Source organism: Hypomesus transpacificus, chromosome 10 (genome assembly GCF_021917145.1).
Source record: "Hypomesus transpacificus isolate Combined female chromosome 10, fHypTra1, whole genome shotgun sequence".
Classification (NCBI taxonomy): domain Eukaryota; kingdom Metazoa; phylum Chordata; class Actinopteri; order Osmeriformes; family Osmeridae; genus Hypomesus; species Hypomesus transpacificus.
Genome location: NC_061069.1, coordinates 3,912,979 through 3,929,998, shown reverse-complemented (window position 1 = coordinate 3,929,998; position 17,020 = coordinate 3,912,979). Strand labels below are relative to the sequence as shown.

The window sequence follows — 17,020 nt, the reverse complement described above, 5'->3', positions numbered from 1 at the left end:
TGTTCTGCCTTAAACAGTGTTATCTACCTCCGCTAGCAGATATGGTGCAACACTCCCTGACAACTAGGTCCGTGAGCCTGATGACCCCCAGAGGTTCTTCCCAGCCGAGCCCCGATTCACCTACAGCGTGCGACTGCCTGAGCCTAGAACACCAAACCATCCATCAACCAATCATCCGTCAAGTTGCTGGCGGGAAACATTTAGTGGACAATTACGCGAAAACAGAGACTCCTCTTGGCTGCAGCTTATACCTATCGGTAAATGATTGGGTTTCATAGACAGCTGGCTAGGCAGCCAGCCAGACAGGCATCATAGCAGGCAGCCAGCGCTCCAGTGAGCTTGATCAGCAGGCAGACAGCCGAGGCGGGCAGCCTCCGTCGCTGCGTTCCTCCAGCTCTCGGGATCATTCGAGCCTCCTTCGATCCACTCCCGTCTCAAACAAGCCTGATGATTATCTCCTGCGCTGTGCGCCGAGTGCTGCTGTGAACGGAGCCGACACACACTCGCAGACAATCAGAACAGGAAACAAAACAAAAGGAGGAGGGTGAGAGAGAGACATAGAGACAGTGACAGACAAAGAGAGAGAGAGACAGACAAAGAGAGAGAGTCCCTCACCAGCACATCAAGTGTGTAAGCTCTTCCTAAGTGGATAGGGCCTGGGTGAGGTCGTGAGGAGATCTTACGCTGCAGAACCCCCCCCTCTTCCTCCAATCACACATTCTATTTGGGCGACGAGTGTTTTTTGTGTTTTTTCTTTGTTCTGAAGCGCTTTCCCACCGCGGTGGAAGGTACGGCAGCTGTCTGCCAGGGAAAGGATCTGTGAGGCGGGAAGCTGCAGACTCCCTGGACTCTAATTACTGGAACTCTTCAAGTTGGCACACACCGTCACAGACCAAATCTCTGACATATTACACAGACAGACAGACAGACAGACAGACAGACAGAGTAATGGGTAGACTTTCTAACAGCGTGCTTGTTAGTCACCTACAGTATTAAGACTGAGACCAGATGACACTGAGGAGCACCCCTGTGGTTGATCTCCCTTCCATGTGCAGCCTAATCCCACGCTTATGAAAGTTTCAGACCCGGAGCAGATAGAGAGAGGTAGAGAGAGAGAGAGAGAGAGAGGTAGAGAGAGAGAGATATAGAGAGAGAGGTCTACCACTCACAGAGACACCCCTTCTTCTAATACAAATGGCAACAATGGAGTTGAAATGAAATGCCTGACTCTTGTTCTTTGTTGTACATCTTAATCTTCTTAAAGGGGTTTCGTAAAGGTTCTAATGACGTGTGGGAGCCGTGGAGAAGCAGAGGTCTGTGAGTCTGAATGCTAGTGAGTCTGAGATAGGCAGCTTCGTTCTCTACTGGGACCAGGTAAGGTTCTCATCACTGTGTTAACCACCTGCTAAACTCATGGGGACTGGTGAGACAATATAGTTAGCGCTCAGCATGTGGCTATATCTCGGGGTTGATGCGGTCCCCCCCATTCCTCCCTTGCCTGGTTTGTAGAGATCTCCCAGGGAAGTAACACCCACCAACCGCAGCTGTGGTTCATCATGATATTAAAACGCACATTTGATCTTGTTATCTGAGTGGTTTTCTGTGCGATCCTACAGTGAGCCACAACAGTCGCTGGAGTTCGGAGCCTTGCTGCAAAAGGGGGAAGAATCCTGCCAGAAGCTTGTAACGTCATTAACCTGATTTCCCTGATGTGTCTGACTGATATCTAGACTAGAGCACATCTGAAGGGTTTTCATCAAGGAGACTCATTCAAAATGGCCTCCGGTGCTGCATGAAAGTCCAGAGGGGCTGTTAGGTAAATTGCTTCTAAAGTGAGAGGAAGCGCTCGCAGGAGCGTGCGCAGGCTGGAGAGAAGGCATCAACAACAAGGCCAGCTCGGTCGACCATGTCAAGACCCACCGATCGACCCGAGTCCAGAGCTCCCGCTCCCTTAACCGCGCGGCTCATCTGAAGTAACACTAAATACTAAACGTAACACGCTGCGTCACAGCCCCTTTCAATCCCCTCAAAGAGTTGTGCTAAACACAGCCAAAACAAACAGACATAGACACAGTCAACAACAAGTCAACGGCGTTGACCCGCGACACAGACACCGCACCCACGAGACGGCGGGCTCACCTGTCCTTCCCCGTCTCCTTCTTGAAGACCGTGTCACAGTAGTTCATCCTGTCCTCGGTGGTGACGTAGATGCGAGCGTCGGGGTAGTTGCCCAGCGCCTGCCGCAGCATGTTGTACACCACGCCCTTCCCGTCCTTCCGCATGTTCCTCAGCGGGCCCCACACCACGTACACCGTGTCGTTGGCCTGGCCGAAGAAGAGCTGGGGCTTCTGCAGCAGGAGGGGCACGCTGGTGTGGGACACCACCCTCAGGGTGGTGCGGCGGCCCACGTCGGGCTCGAAGCCCCGGGTGGGCGCGTTGTTCATGCGCCAGATGCAGGAGGAGCGGTCGATGTCGGGGCCCGCCGCCCGGTTCAGCATCTGACCCGAGCTGGACACGATGCTGCACACGTCGCAGTGCAGCTTCAGGGGCTGAGGGGGAGGAGGATGGGAAGATATGATTAGGGGTCAGATGGGTGAGCGGTTAGGGTTAGGGCTAGTAATCAGAAGGTTGCTGGTTCGATTCCCAGGCTGTGCCAAATGATGTTGCGTCCTTGGGCAAGGCACTTCACCCTACTTGCCTCGGGGGAATGTCGCTGTACTTACTGTAAGTCGCTCTGGATAAGAGCGTCTGCTAAATGACTAAATGTAAACGTAATGATCTAGTATCTCATCGCCCGCATGATTTTTTTATATACCGATTTCACACTGTGCGTAGACATTGTCGATGTGGGATTATGCTGGAGACACCTGTCGTTTTCGCTTTGCAGGTTGATCTGGAAGTGAGGTTCCTTTTAAGAGATACAGGGACAAACTGTGGGTGTGAACTTGGGAGCACATCGGGATCACAACAGGGATTGTGATTGTGTCATCTGTTCCCCCTCGACGGAAGCAAGGGGATTCAACTCCAACTCAACTCGCAGCGGCGGCTTCATTCTAAATTTTGCCAAAGCTCTTTGACTTTTGAGAGCATGCGCCCCCACACTGACAATGAGATGTGGGTTTATTTAACCGAAGCTAACATGCTTTTTCGTTGTCATAAATGAATTTAAGGGGAGGTCGGAAATGAGGCGAGACTGTTGTCATTCACGTTAAGGACGCCGGCTTGCTATGTTTCCAAACCGCATGCACTCCAGATAATCGATAGCGCTGTGTGCATTACGGTAAGTGCCTTCTGAGGTTTAAGACGTCCACCGTGTGTACCATCATCTGTCACGCATCCTCCTGTGTCGCAACAAAGGAAAGCTGGCACACTGTTGATTTCCAGTTACTACGGGGCCTGCAAGACGGATCTCAAGGTTGAATAGAAAGTTGGTGTGGGCCGGACTCTTTCATTGACTTGGTGGTTGGAGACTGGAGACACCCATCATGGGAGCCTTGAGCTGTCAGCGAAGCCTCCATTAGCCGCAGCTTTCCCCTCAGACTGCTCCTCTCATAACTCCATGTCCTCCACCTCTCACACATATAGATGAGCTTGGCCAGGGGCCTGTGGGAGCGCTGGCAGGCAGGCAGCACGCTCTGCTGGCCCCCCGCCCCACTCACTTTATCTTGCTGGCAGTCTTGCAATTACCTGGATTTAAACTGACCGGATGCATGCGGTACGGATCAGTGGCATCGCGTTGAGAAAGCATGACGTTGTCGGGCTGCGTGAGATGTGTTCCAGCTGCGGGTGAAGGGAGGTTGGATAGGCCACTCCGACGGGCATTCCAATCCAGCGTCAGTTTAGAAAAGCCCAAATGACGCTCTTACCAATAAGCAAGCAAGAAAATCAAACCCAAATGCAAAGCCCCCCCCCCTTAAGTTTTTATGTTATAAAAAAAAAGTTAGGTAGGTTATAGCAGCATACTTAACAAAGAGGTCATGAGCGTCAATATTGAATGGTTTTGGGAGACACACTTAACCTTGAGTTTCATTAGGATGTTTTAAAGCATGATTCATTAATGCTGGGTAGTTCTTACATGGATGTTCCCAGTGCTGTTGTGCAAGGCTCCTTATGGTGCCCCATAGCGGGGCTAGATTGACACTCAAATTTTAGGAATTTATCCAATAATATGAATCAAATTTCAGTTGCGTTATCGGTGTGGAATGTCAAATAAGTGTTCAAACGTAAAATAAAATCTAAATGCACTTTATAAACGCGAATAGGATTGAGTTTTCATAATATTGAGAGGTCATTGCGAATGTTTGCAGTGTTTTCTCATTGAAACTGCCATCCGACCAATCCGACAAATGGGTTTTTGATTTCATTTTTGTATCCATCCATTTACATTTCAAATCACTGGATCTCACCATTTGAAGTCTAAATGGAAATATTGAACTTCTGTCACAGTCAGTGAAGGACCTAGCCGGTATGCAAAGGTTTTTGGAAAAGTCTGACAAGACAAATGTACTCAATTACTCATGAAATGTGGAGTTAGAACAATAAGTCAGCCTGATAGACAGTTTCAATCAAATCAGCGGAATGAGAAGGCACCGCGCTCCTGATGCATTATGGGAGAATAGCATGGCAGACCCCTTGTGTGACATCCCCCCCACCACATAGAGTAAGGCAAGATGCACCTTATTGTCCACTGGATCCCAATTCTGCTGGAGAGAGTATTACAGTAATGCCTGCTTAATGACTGATGGTGTCTCACACAGTCAGCCTTTCACAGCAGCCTAATCACTTATGACACCTGAAACGAGGACATCACTCTAACTCAAACTCTACAACACTCCAGGTTCATTAATGATTCAGCTGGCATACGTAAGACTGCTGTTGCTGGCATTAACTTTCACACCACTCACTGCCTGTTCTCATTTTCCGTAGGAAAGCACTAGAGAACTGAAGGAGAGACAGAAAGGGAGATGGAGAGATGGAGAGATAGAAAGACAGAGTGAGTGAGTGAGTGAGTGAGTGAGCGAGCGAGAGACAGCGAGAGAGAGAGAGAGAGAAAGAGAGAGAGAGACAGAGAGAGAGAGAGAGAGAGAGAGAGAGAGAGAGAGAGAGAGAGAGAGAGAGAGAGAGAGAGAGAGAGAGAGAGAGAGAGGAGACCTGCATTGATAGATCCAACCAGTCTTTAATATGATTTACATAAAACATCCACAGGGGCCAGGAGCAAAGTAATTTAAAGCAGGCATCTCTGGGCTTGTCCTGGCCCAGAAAGGGGTGAAGATGTTGGGATGATGGCTGTAATGTGTGCCTGCCTCTGGGCCCCTGTTGTACGGAACCCTCCAGTGGCGGAGGACCCTGTTTCACATCAATCTTCCCATACAGGCCCGGCGAATATCATACATCCTCTGTTCATTAAAGAGGAGGACAACCAATAAGACACCCTGGATTTACAGCCGCCCCAACCAGGGAGTATGCTATCTTTAATCCATCTCAACATGTTAAATCGCATCTGGGCCTATGGGTAGATGAAGCATACGTGTTGTTTGTTTCGTGGCGCAAATAACTCACATTTGTTGGCTATGGACGCAATGCAAATCCACTCACTCACCGAGCGTGTTCCCTCTCCCGTGCTCGGAATTTAACTCCTTTGATACTTTCATTTCCATAAATTGTGCGGGGAACACGTATCCCCGAGCTGTTTGATGTATAAAGATCTGGAGCACATGTACATGGAGGTTTGGAATTGCGAAAGAATAATACACACCAGAAACATCAAATAGCACCATTGCAAATCCAGAATAATGCATGTAATGAATAAAGCAGAATGTATTTGGTCGTATTGCTGTGGCATTGTATTCCAGATCGCTTACTCACTGCCATAGCGAGGCACCGACTAGTCAGAGGTCATGAATCAAATATGAGTCTCCAGTTAATGAAAGGTTATGAACCATGGCTGTATTGCGTGTGTGTGTGTTATATGTACCTGTAGCTATGTGTGTGCACAGCTGTGTGCTTTGCTTGGTTGTGTGTGTGTGTGCAGGTGTGTTTGTGTGAGCAGCTGCGTGTTTGTGCGTATGAACATGCATGTGTGTGTGTGTGTGTGTGTCATGCCTCTCACCTCCTGCTTGGGGATGCTGACGTAGCCCAGGTGAGGTTTGTGAGGCTGTCTGGAGAACATCCAGCGGCTGCTGAAGCTCTGGCCGAAGACAGGCTGCAGGAGGAAGTAAGGCTTCTCTGAGTAGTTGACCACCACCACGAACAGCGACACCACCGCTATCAGGCTGGTGACGATCACCGACTTCTTCTGAGAGGAAAGAGAAAGACAGTGAGACCACATGGTCTGCCTTGGCCCAGTGCCGTTCGGCCCTCGGAACGTTCCAAAGTTCTCCGTTCCTCCTCAGCACAATGACTTGTTGTTATTGCTACAGCCCCAGCATAAAGAGCAGTGTGTTAAGGTCCCAGTTCAATTCCTTCCATGGCAGCGCAGTCGAAGTCGAGAAAATCCATCACCCCCCCCACCAATGCATTCTTAATCCCCTTTCCAATGCCCCGGTGCGTCGCCTCTCTGCATTCAGAATCAGATAGAGCATATCTGAGCAGTGGTGAAAGAGCTGACACAGCGCTGCCTCGCGGTTGCCCCACCTTCTTTATGAGAGAGAGGGGATTAACAGGCAGCCACCGTGTGCAAATACCCGCTTTTCCATTTCAGCGCCTCCGGCAAGTTTTCTTCTGGGGGGGGGGGGGGTTCGGAACCGTCTCTTAACGGGAAACTGATCGGCCGGAAGTTGGACAAATTATGAGCGCGGAGAAAGAGTGCTGATGGGTTCTAAATGTATACTGCAGCTGAGCAGACCGAGGCCAAACCGGTCTGTGTGATGATCTCCATGCTCCTGGCAGGATGAGGAACAGAGATCAATGCACACAGGACAGGAGAGAGACAGAGAGAGATAGGGGGAAATGCAATCAGTTTGCAAAGGACCTGCATACAGTTGCTGCATCATGAACCGAGCGCGATGATAATAGATATGTTATCACCAACACAGACGTGAACACGGGCAACAACAGCCCGTGACATGTTCACAAGGCGCCACTCCAAAGTTGCTCTGGTAAAAAAAAAAAGTTACAAAAACAAAAAAAGGGTGGCATTTCTAGGATTTCTTTGAAGCTATCTGATAGCAGAAGGATTCGATCTACAGTGGAATAATGGGGTCTCTGTCAAGCCAAACTCCCTTCCCCTCCAGCTCTGATCTCCAACATCACAAGTCTCAGGAGGTTGCCTCGGCTTCACAGAGGAAGATCAAACATGGGGGATGGAAGGAGGAAAAAACACACCATTTACTGCACTGACAAGACGATCGCATTTTACCTATTGCATACATGTTACATCACTGTATATTTCATGGCATTACAACCCGTCCGTGACAAGGAAGCGCGGGCGACTTTGATCTCAGCAAATACTTGCAAAGAGGCTACAGCCTTTCACCTTCATTTGCCTTCCTTTTTTGAATGTTTTTTTTCTTTCTAACAAAATAGAAACATACGCCAAACCAATCTGTGAGAGAACGTTCAGTCCGCAACCCACTTTTGGGATGTTTTTTTCTCTAACAATGATAAATGCCAAACCAATCTGTGAGAGGACATTCAGTCTACCCCACACAAACACTGAATGCCTCCACATTCAAAGTATGCGCCTGGCAAAGGGAAGTTATGGCTCCTCCTCCTGTAAACCAACAGAAGATTTCAAATTACAAAAAGTGAACGACAATGCATCCTTGAAAGATGTTATACTGAGATAGCACCGCAGCACTTTGCTTTAGGGAATTACCTGTTCCCTTTCTCATTTATTACACCCTACTAATCTACAACAAAAGCAGCAACAAAAACAGATAACACATTTGTTCCTCCTTCAACCTCAATCTGGCAGCAAATGACTATGAAATGATGTGTCAACGTCCGGGGGCAGTTTGAGGTCTTGGAGTGGGCAGAGTGGCAGATGAACTGGGCTCCGCATCCCCTCATCCATCATGGTAATCACTGTCCAGGTCCTGTTCTGGACCATTCAACACATGAGAGGTTTTCGTCTGAGAGGAGGGAACAGTGGGAGGGAGGACCAGGGCAGCGCAGGACACGAGCAGAAGATGGCCGCCGCGACAGCAGCTCAATGACGAAGGTCTGAATCAGCTCAACCCGTAGTGGTGACAGTCACTCCTCTGCCACCTAATCATTGTAGCAACACATTCAGGCATTGTTTCCTCACCAGAGCCAGCAGCAGCTGAAAGGAATGCCCACTGTCCCAGAGCAGGTATAGGAGACACTAACGCTTCCTCCTTTGAGGTATTGATCTCTGTTTGCAGGCTCGGAGCTGAGCATCATTGAAACTCAGGACACGGGAAGACAATCATTCTCTCAGTCAGCCCCTCCTGGTCTGTCTGTGTGACTGGGTTTTATAAGGAGCTTACGGAAAAGATCCATGAGGGGGTTTTTAATGGTCATAGCCCTTTTGACTTACAATCTTTAGTAAAAAGATAAACCCCAAACAGTGATATAAGGTAAAGATGCAGGGGGAGACTTTTTAAGTTTAAAACAATGCATGCATTCAATGGCCTTAATTCATAACATCATTTTTATCCTTAAAAAAATGACAAAATGTCCTTCTAGCAAAATGGTCACACATGCACTAAATATCACACTGTAAAACCGTAAACAAACACATAGCCTACATGCGTGACACATGAAACATCTCGCGGTGACTTACTACTTGGCTTGGTAAACAGAGAGCAGATATTTTATTCAAGAAGCTAATCACAGAGGGGAATTAAAATAATAAGTAGCTCAACCTGGGGAAAATGGCTCATGAAAAAAGCATATCTGGTAGCTATTTACAAAGGTCTCCTGGGTAATAACGAAACTGAAAATTACATTTGCAATGCAAAAACGCTACCTTCCTGGCACGTTATTCCAGCCGCTATGGTCCAGCGAGCAGTTAAATCCAATTTCAATTAATCAGGGATTCAAGAAAATATTTACCAAGGCCTTCTCTCTCCCCACAATTTAATTCAAGTGTCACTGCTCTCCAAGGCAATACAACTAGGAACATAAACAAAAAAAGACTCTTGTGATAAAGTGGATTTAGATCTAATAATCTCTCCACACAGTAATATTGCTTGGAGGAACACGACTGCATTCTGTGTATTTCAAAATGCCTCTCTTTTCATTTGTATAAATGGAATGCAAATGATGTGGATAGAAATATAACTATGCAACAGCTACAAATATTAGTAAGAGTAGGTGGTGAGAACGTGGAACCACACAAACACGTGAGCAGCCCATCTGAGAGAAAGAGAAGTGGGTAGGTGTTTCTGAAGGACACGCAGGCATCTGCCTGCTCAGGCCAGCAGAGGGAGCAGTGCACTCTCTCACATTCACACAGCAGTGCAGCTTCCCTTCTCTGTTACGAGAGCTGAGAGGCCCATGTGGAACCTCCTATAAGGATCTGTGGAGTTCTGCTCTGTAATCGTCAGTTCTGAGTTCTGCTCTGTAATCGTCAGAGGAACAATGCCAAACAGCTACAGCTCCTTGGAAAGCACTGCATGCCAAGCAACTTTTGTGGGGTGAATTTTCAAGGTTTACATCCTGACTCAATTTGCCAATGAATTTCAATGCAAATGTAAAAAAGATTTACTAATTTGGTGATGGATAAAAAACCCTTGATTTAAATATTAAATATTCAGTACTGGCAAAATTCCTTTCATGTGGCATCTTTCTGTTGCAGTCGGTATGATTTCCCTAAACTCATTCAGTTGACCTCAATAAATACCACTCCCAACCAACGGTGACATCTGAAAAAATAATCCCTTAATTCAGGTCACAAAAACGCTAATCCTGGTGGCATGATGGCAAACCATTTAGATGACGGGTGCCAACGAGGAGAAGTCTGTTTCTTTGTGTATGTGTATTCTCACCAGGGGGAAATGATCAGATTAGATTCCCCCTTGAACTCCTTTTGAGAAAAGACAAGAGAACTCATTAATATGCAGTGTTTGTGTTTGTGTGTGCGTGTGTATTTCGAAGTGTGTTTTGGGGTGTGTGTGTTTCTGTGTGTGTGTGTGTGTACGTGTGTGGAATGAGTGAGTCCTTCCTCCACCCTCTATTTACGTTAATCTAATATCAAAAGAAAAATAAACCCAGTGAGTAAAGGAATAAATAAACCTATCTAATCCTAAATTATGATACATTTCTAAAACGACAGAGTATGTGACCAAGTGAAGCTTGATACTTCACTACTGCTGATTTACAGTAAGGAAAAAAACTAAAGAAAAATACTTTTGTTTTGCTTTGAAAGGACACCTTACCTTGAGAAAATAAAGTGTCCTTGAGTCTCAATCTCCGAGCATGAAACACAGTTATTCACAAAGCCTGGACACAGTCACACTGTATGTCATACTTGGTGAGTGATGGACACCACTCCCATTCTCTCCTCCCTAAAACGAAGCACTTAAAGCAATTGTATTCCTCCCTTACTGGCTATGAGCTTCCTCTCATCTGCTAATGTTTCCTCTTGGGTTTATGGTTTTAATGGCCCAGAAAGCCTCCGGGTCACACCATGTCACCAACAACATTAGAGAATGTGGACAACCCAACGCACATAGTGTTTCCCTCCTCTGATTACTGAGATTCAGGACGGCTTGTTCTGTTAATGGTTCCATACCACGCCATCTGCTCCAATCTGACGGTTCACAACACAGAGAGGAGACTAACACTCATCCCTCCACCCCAAAAGTTATATAATAAATGTTTCTTTCCTCTCTTTCCCTCTGAAGTCTGTAGTCCGGCTGGGTTCAACTTGGTTGAATATTCAAGGCTGTCAGTTATAAGCACCAGTAATCCAGAATTTAAACTGCACAAGGCCAGAGAGAAAAAGATGAGTGGTGCTTCAACAGTAATACGACTGCGACTGACACTTTAACATATCCTGATGTTGAGGTTTTTAAGTAGTGACACAGATGGCTGAGAGCGGGAGAGATTGGTGCTATCAAGGACAAGCTTGCCTGATGAAATTGCCATGGCCATCCACTGTCTGGCGAGGAGCTTGGCGGTCACGACTCAAGACTGTGAATCACTTTGAGCAAACTGAGAATAGGGTTGCGAAGCTCAATGAAACAACACTACAAACTCCACATTCCAAACTCCACTTGTACTTTTCCAACTGTAATTTACAATCCAGATATTGGAATGTACATATGTATATTTCACAGTCTAGGGCGGGGGTACTCGGGCGGGAGTCAGGTGGCTGAGCAGTTAGGGAATTGGGCTAGTAAAACGGAGGTTGCTGGTTCAATTCCCGGCCATGATAAAAATTAGTGTGTCCTTGGGCAAGGCACTTCACCCTACTTGCCTTGGGGGGAATGTCCCTGTACTTACTGTAAGTCGCTCTGTATAAGAGCCTCTGCTAAATGACTAAATGTAAATGTAATGTACTCAATAGACCAGACTTGGGCATTTTCCTAGGCCGGCCCACGTGAGGTAAATCAGAAATTCAAAATAAATAAATATGTGCCTACTCGTGGCTACGCCTCTACCAGACATCTATGCACTTGTTCTGACCCAAGCCAGACTGGATTTCTCTCACTAAAGTAAAATAAACTGAAAAAAAGCATGTATTGCTTCTTGTATAAAGTTGATCAATTGCATATCTGGAAGGCCAGCGCTGTCCTAGGATGCCCCTTGGACACAGTGCAGATGGTGGGAGAGAGGAGGATGGTAGCAAAGCTATCAATGATGGACAATGAATCCCACCCTATGCAGGACACTGTCTGAGCAGCTTCTTGGGCGACCGGCTCCTTCACCCTAAGTGTGTGAAGAAGCGGTACCGCATGTCCTTCCTTCCTGCTGCTGTGAGACTATACAACCAGCATTGCTCTACACACAAACACACACAGGACTCAACCACTCTAAAGAACTCATGGACACACTTAAAGTGCAAACTACTGTGCAATATTTATATTTGGTCTCGATATGCAACTGGTGTTACCTTTTTTATATATTTTTTATAATATCTCGAACTTACATTTAGTAATTTAGCAGACGCTCTTTTCTAGAGCGACTTACAGTAAGTACAGGGACATTCCCCCGAGGCAAGTTGGGTGAAGTGCCTTGCCCAAGGGCATAACATAATTTTGCACGGTCTGGGAATCGAACAAGCAACCTTCTGATTACTAGCCCGATTCCCTAACCGCTCAGCCACCTGACTCCCTTACTCACTTACTTTGTAAATTGTAAGAATACTTCTGTCCACTTTGCTGCTGCAATGCCCGAATGTCCCTATTATGGGACAAATAAAGGTATATCTTATACTGCAAAAACACATTTTCAGTGTTTGTGAAGATTAACTAGTTACAATTAAACACTGATGTAATGATGTTTTTTAATATTTGTTTTTAGTGTTTATAACTTCTATATGAGTATTTTCCTATTTGACCTACACCACAATTTCATATATTTATATAAATATTTACTGAATATCCTTATTCTTCTGATAACAAGTAGCAGCTAATCAAAATATATAATATAAGCCTACTGATTTTTATAATGGGAGAAAATGAGTAGTGAGTTGACTCTTGAATTAAGTTCAAGTTATCGTTGGTGCGGCCCTCCAACACATTTCTGGTTTCTCATGTGGCCTCTTGTAAACATGTATTGCCCACCCCTGCAATAGGCAGACTCCGGTCCAGATCTGGACCCGGACGCAATACAATTTGGAACGAAGCGAAAATCAACATTCTAATTTAGTCATGATCCAAGTGAGTTTTCAATTTGTAAGGGCCAGAACAATAAACCATCACTGTTCGGGACCCTGGACTGAATGATAATTTGGTGAGTGGACCTTTAGGGTTTCTAATTGAGTACCCCTGGTCTAGGGCATAGTAAAAACAAACCTCGCTTAAATTGAACATCTCGGAGAGATAAACACAAAGTACCGGGCATTCACAATTTGAGGCCAAAGGCAGTGGGGAGGTTAGCGTGGTCCTACCAGACTCTCATATATTTCATTTGTACAGAGACGTACTGAAGGAAAATGAATATTGAGCGTAAGTACGTAGGGCGGAGCCAGGCTATGGGGAGGTCTGGCTGAGAGAAAAAAAATGCGATCGATCAGTAGAAGTCCATTTCGGTTGGTCTGATGAGAATGCAAGATTGCTGACATTTAGTATCTGGTGTTTCCTGCCTGAACCTCCCAACCAGGACTACTCGATAGTGCCCGCTGCTTATCAGTCCTGACACCAGCACGGCCAGTGATAACAGAGATTATCCTCCTTCAAACTGAGAGAGCTATGAAGGGGTCAAGGCTAATGTTGAGCACACTGAGACCAAAACCAGGTAAAAGGAACAAAATAATATATTGTTATTCAGACAAGAGTGATCTTTGGCAGAATTCTTTGGCAGAATGGGCTTCTTAAGAACACACTGTCACTGGTCACAAAGAATCTGAATAACATCTACTGTGAGTACCAGTCTAATTCCATGAACAACAAAATATCTAACAGGTGACAAAACTTACAAAAATATCAAACAAAATATTCATATGATGCTATACAGATATTGTTTTTTGTACATTATGTACATCCCAAGGGGACTTCCCTTCTGGGAGGAACCAAAGCCCATGTGTAGTCAATGCTTTTTTAGATTTCAGTGTTGCTCAAGCTAAGCAACAGCAATAAGAACAAATCATTACACAGGCCGTAGAATAATAAAGACTGCCAGAGGACCTTCACTGTAGCCACTACACCACAACTATTAAGTCAAATGAAAGTCAAAGCATAAACTTCACAAAAGAAAACTATTTTGGTATCCTTGATAAAGAAAATATGTCCAATATTTTTTTCAAATGTTTAACTGGGTTACGTAAATTGCATTTAGGAAGTACAAATGGGAGACAAAACAGTCTAAATGTTCATCCGGCCAAAAAGGAGGATGAATGTTCTAGAGCAGGGGTGTCAAACTCAGATACACATTGGGCCGAAATTAAAAACTAGGACAAAGTCCCAATCTCTGCAGCTGCCACAATAAAGCTATCCTTTACAGCAGCTTCACTTTGTGATGTGGCCTTTGTGAACATAGTCTGTCATGAAACCAAACTTCCTTTTCATCTTTTCATCTCCTCTACCTTCTGGCGCTTCTGCTTTATGTCCAGGTCCTTGTACTTGCCGTGGTGTTTCGTTTCATAGTGTCTTCTAGTGTTATATATTTTCGTTACAGCCACGTTGGCTCCGCACTCAAGACAAACAGGTCAGTCCTTTACGGTGGTGAACAGATATTCTGTCTCCCACCTGTGTAGAAAGCTCCTGTTTTCCGTCTTCCGTTTGGCCGTTTTTTGGGAGGGGTGTCTGACATCTGCCCGTGGTGACTGGTAGCATGAGTTTGCGAATTAATGAAAACAGAGGAAGGGATGCTTGCAGGTCTTGATGCCCCAATGCACTAGCAGAGCATTCTGGGATTTGTAGTATTAGCGATGCATGCGTTACCGTAGTGGCGGTATAATATATTATACTAAAACATAAGTCAGTGATTCTGATAGTGTTTAGGCTAACAGACAAGGCCTTGCTGGCCCTGAAGGCCACCACTGCGTTACCGGCAGGTCAGCTCAAATGGAAATTTGATATTATCTTGTGGGCCAAATATAATTACACCATAGGCCAGACTTTCCAGACAGGAAAGCAGACTTTGGAATCAGCGAAAGAGAGCGGACCAAACACAAACTCCCACAGAATCATGGACACTTCCATCATCTCTCAATTTTAAAACGGCTATAAATGACTTTACTGGATCAGTTGTACTCCTGAGCACTCCAAGTCTGACGGTAACATCCAGACATCCCAAGTCTCCCGGATGTTCTGGGAGTCTCCCGGTCTTTCAATAGCGGCTCCCTGACGCCCGCAAATGCTATACGATCTCCCGGTAATCGGGGATTTAGTATTTAGAGCGAGCGAGAGACTGTCCAATGGTAATTTCTGGTAGAGACAGGTGCATATTGCACGTCCTGATAGCATCCCGGGGGATGGGGGTGGGCCCGGGGGGGGGGGGGGGGGGGGGGGGGGGGGGGGGGGGGGGGGGGGGGGGGGCGGCGGGGATGGGGTGTACGTGCTGATTGAGTGCTGGTTGACACCTCCCAGAAATGAGTCTCTGCACGTTGGGATGTCTGTAACATCTGTGAGGCCTTCTGGCAGATTTACAGGTGGCCATATTGGTCATAACAACAATGAATGTGAAAGTCAACTCACTGAACCTTTGCAGTGCTGCTGGTGACGGAGGAGGGAGATGAGCCCCCTGTCCCCAAGAGGAGGGCCAGCAGCTGCAGTACACAACAACAACACCCACATCCACCTGCACTGCAAAATCAATATAAGCTGAATATGAAAATCTGCAAAGACAAACTAGAGACTGAAAAAACTGCACTATGATTAAAACAAGGATCTCAGTGTGAACTTGAGTCCTAACGACAGGAATGAAATGAACACATGCAGGGTGGTCTCTTTTCCATAATGAGTCAGGCAATTCAACTTTGAGATGCTATTGTAAATAAAAGCAAGGAGTTCAGGCTAACTCATTTTCAATAAAGATCCCCGCTCAAATAGAAGTAATTTAAAACTAAACTTCTCAGAGCACCAGGCTAAAACAGCCAAACCCAAGCCATGCTGCCATTAGCCTCCCTTGTAGTGCAATAACCATAGGGTAGACCTATGGACCTGTGTACCTAGGGAAGGGCTCTGTGACACCCACTCAATTCATACTAAGACCTAGGCTACCATTAAGTTATCTCTCTCATTCATTTCTCTCTGTCTATGTGTCTTATTCTACCATGTGTCATTTTTGAAGTCAGGATCGCAGCATGTACGGGACAAAGTATACAAAACCTCTGTGAATCACCCAACTGAACTCATTATTTAAAACACAGAAGATGACAAGGCAGTAAAAAAGCCAGTCTCGATGGAGCTATTACCCTAGCCAAGGCCCAGGGGCTTGTGGTTACTACAACACTAATGCAATTACTCCGATTTTTCAGCCTGTTCGCGGGCTTGATTCAAGGGCAGAGCGTGGTGAGGACAGGACACGCCGCACGGTACCAGAGATCAGTCATCACCCGGGGAGCCGGCCCGTGGGATTCTACTACCTCACAGCCTGTGTGACTGCTGATTAGGATGGGAAAACCCCAACACAGGAATTACAGAGGCTGTGTCGTCCTCTGTGCCAGGACCTGCAGGAGGTATCCGCATTAAAGATGTAAAGTCTCCACTGCCACCTCCTTCTTTGTAAGCTCCCGACTGCCCCATGTTCAAAGCCAAATGTGCCAATATGATTTGCTAGGAACTTCCCTAATCCAGCTGTGAATTACTCAGTAAATCCTGTTGAAAGGACTCGTCTGCTTCTATGAAAAGACGTCTTGGAAGGGATCACCAATGTTTACGGACAAACATTAAATCGTCTAGGATCTACTGTCTTGGGATCTACGATCTAAGAGACAACTACAATCCCTGTATCCTCTAAATCTACTCCCTGTCAGACAGTCTACCAAGCACTCCAGACAACAGATTACTCAAAAATCTAAATCCGACAGTCTGGAAATGGTGACTGGTACCCATGTCAACAGTAAGCATATTACTAAAGCAACATGATTATTTATCAAATGTAGCTAGTTCAATGCCAACTGTTTTCTTCAAGTCACACTTTACTGGACAACAGGTCACATCTACCCATTTCCTTCAGCTTAGTTTAACAACAGTAGCTTTGACAAGAACCCCTCGGGTATCTTCCTCTGTCTCAAGATGATACTCCCTTCCACAACCAGAAAGGTATCAAGGGAGATCATGTCCAATCTCAGAGGATCTGCCATCTTGGCTCCTATGGGGAACAAAAGATTGTGTTGATGAACTGCCTGGCACTCTCCTTTTATGGCAGTTGGGATCTAAAGTCTTATTGGAGAGTGGAGTGTTGAGAGGTCACAGTTAATCCCCCTATGGTGTGACCTAATCCC

At 46.0% G+C, this 17,020-nt stretch overlaps 1 protein-coding gene across 2 annotated transcripts in view; it reads right to left on the bottom strand.

Moving 5' to 3' along the window:
- The window catches only part of st6galnac3 (ST6 (alpha-N-acetyl-neuraminyl-2,3-beta-galactosyl-1,3)-N-acetylgalactosaminide alpha-2,6-sialyltransferase 3), a 33,588-nt gene that overhangs the window by 14,286 nt on the left and 2,282 nt on the right, over nt 1–17,020 (bottom strand). Inside the window, exons 2-3 of one of the 2 annotated variants that reach the window (XM_047028348.1) lie at nt 6,110–6,295; nt 2,140–2,549 (exon numbers count right to left, since the gene is read on the bottom strand). In XM_047028348.1, coding sequence (XP_046884304.1) covers nt 2,140–2,549; nt 6,110–6,295 — 596 coding nt within the window. The remainder of the gene's footprint in view (nt 1–2,139; nt 2,550–6,109; nt 6,296–17,020) is intronic. The other variant, XM_047028349.1, reaches the window with a different exon arrangement.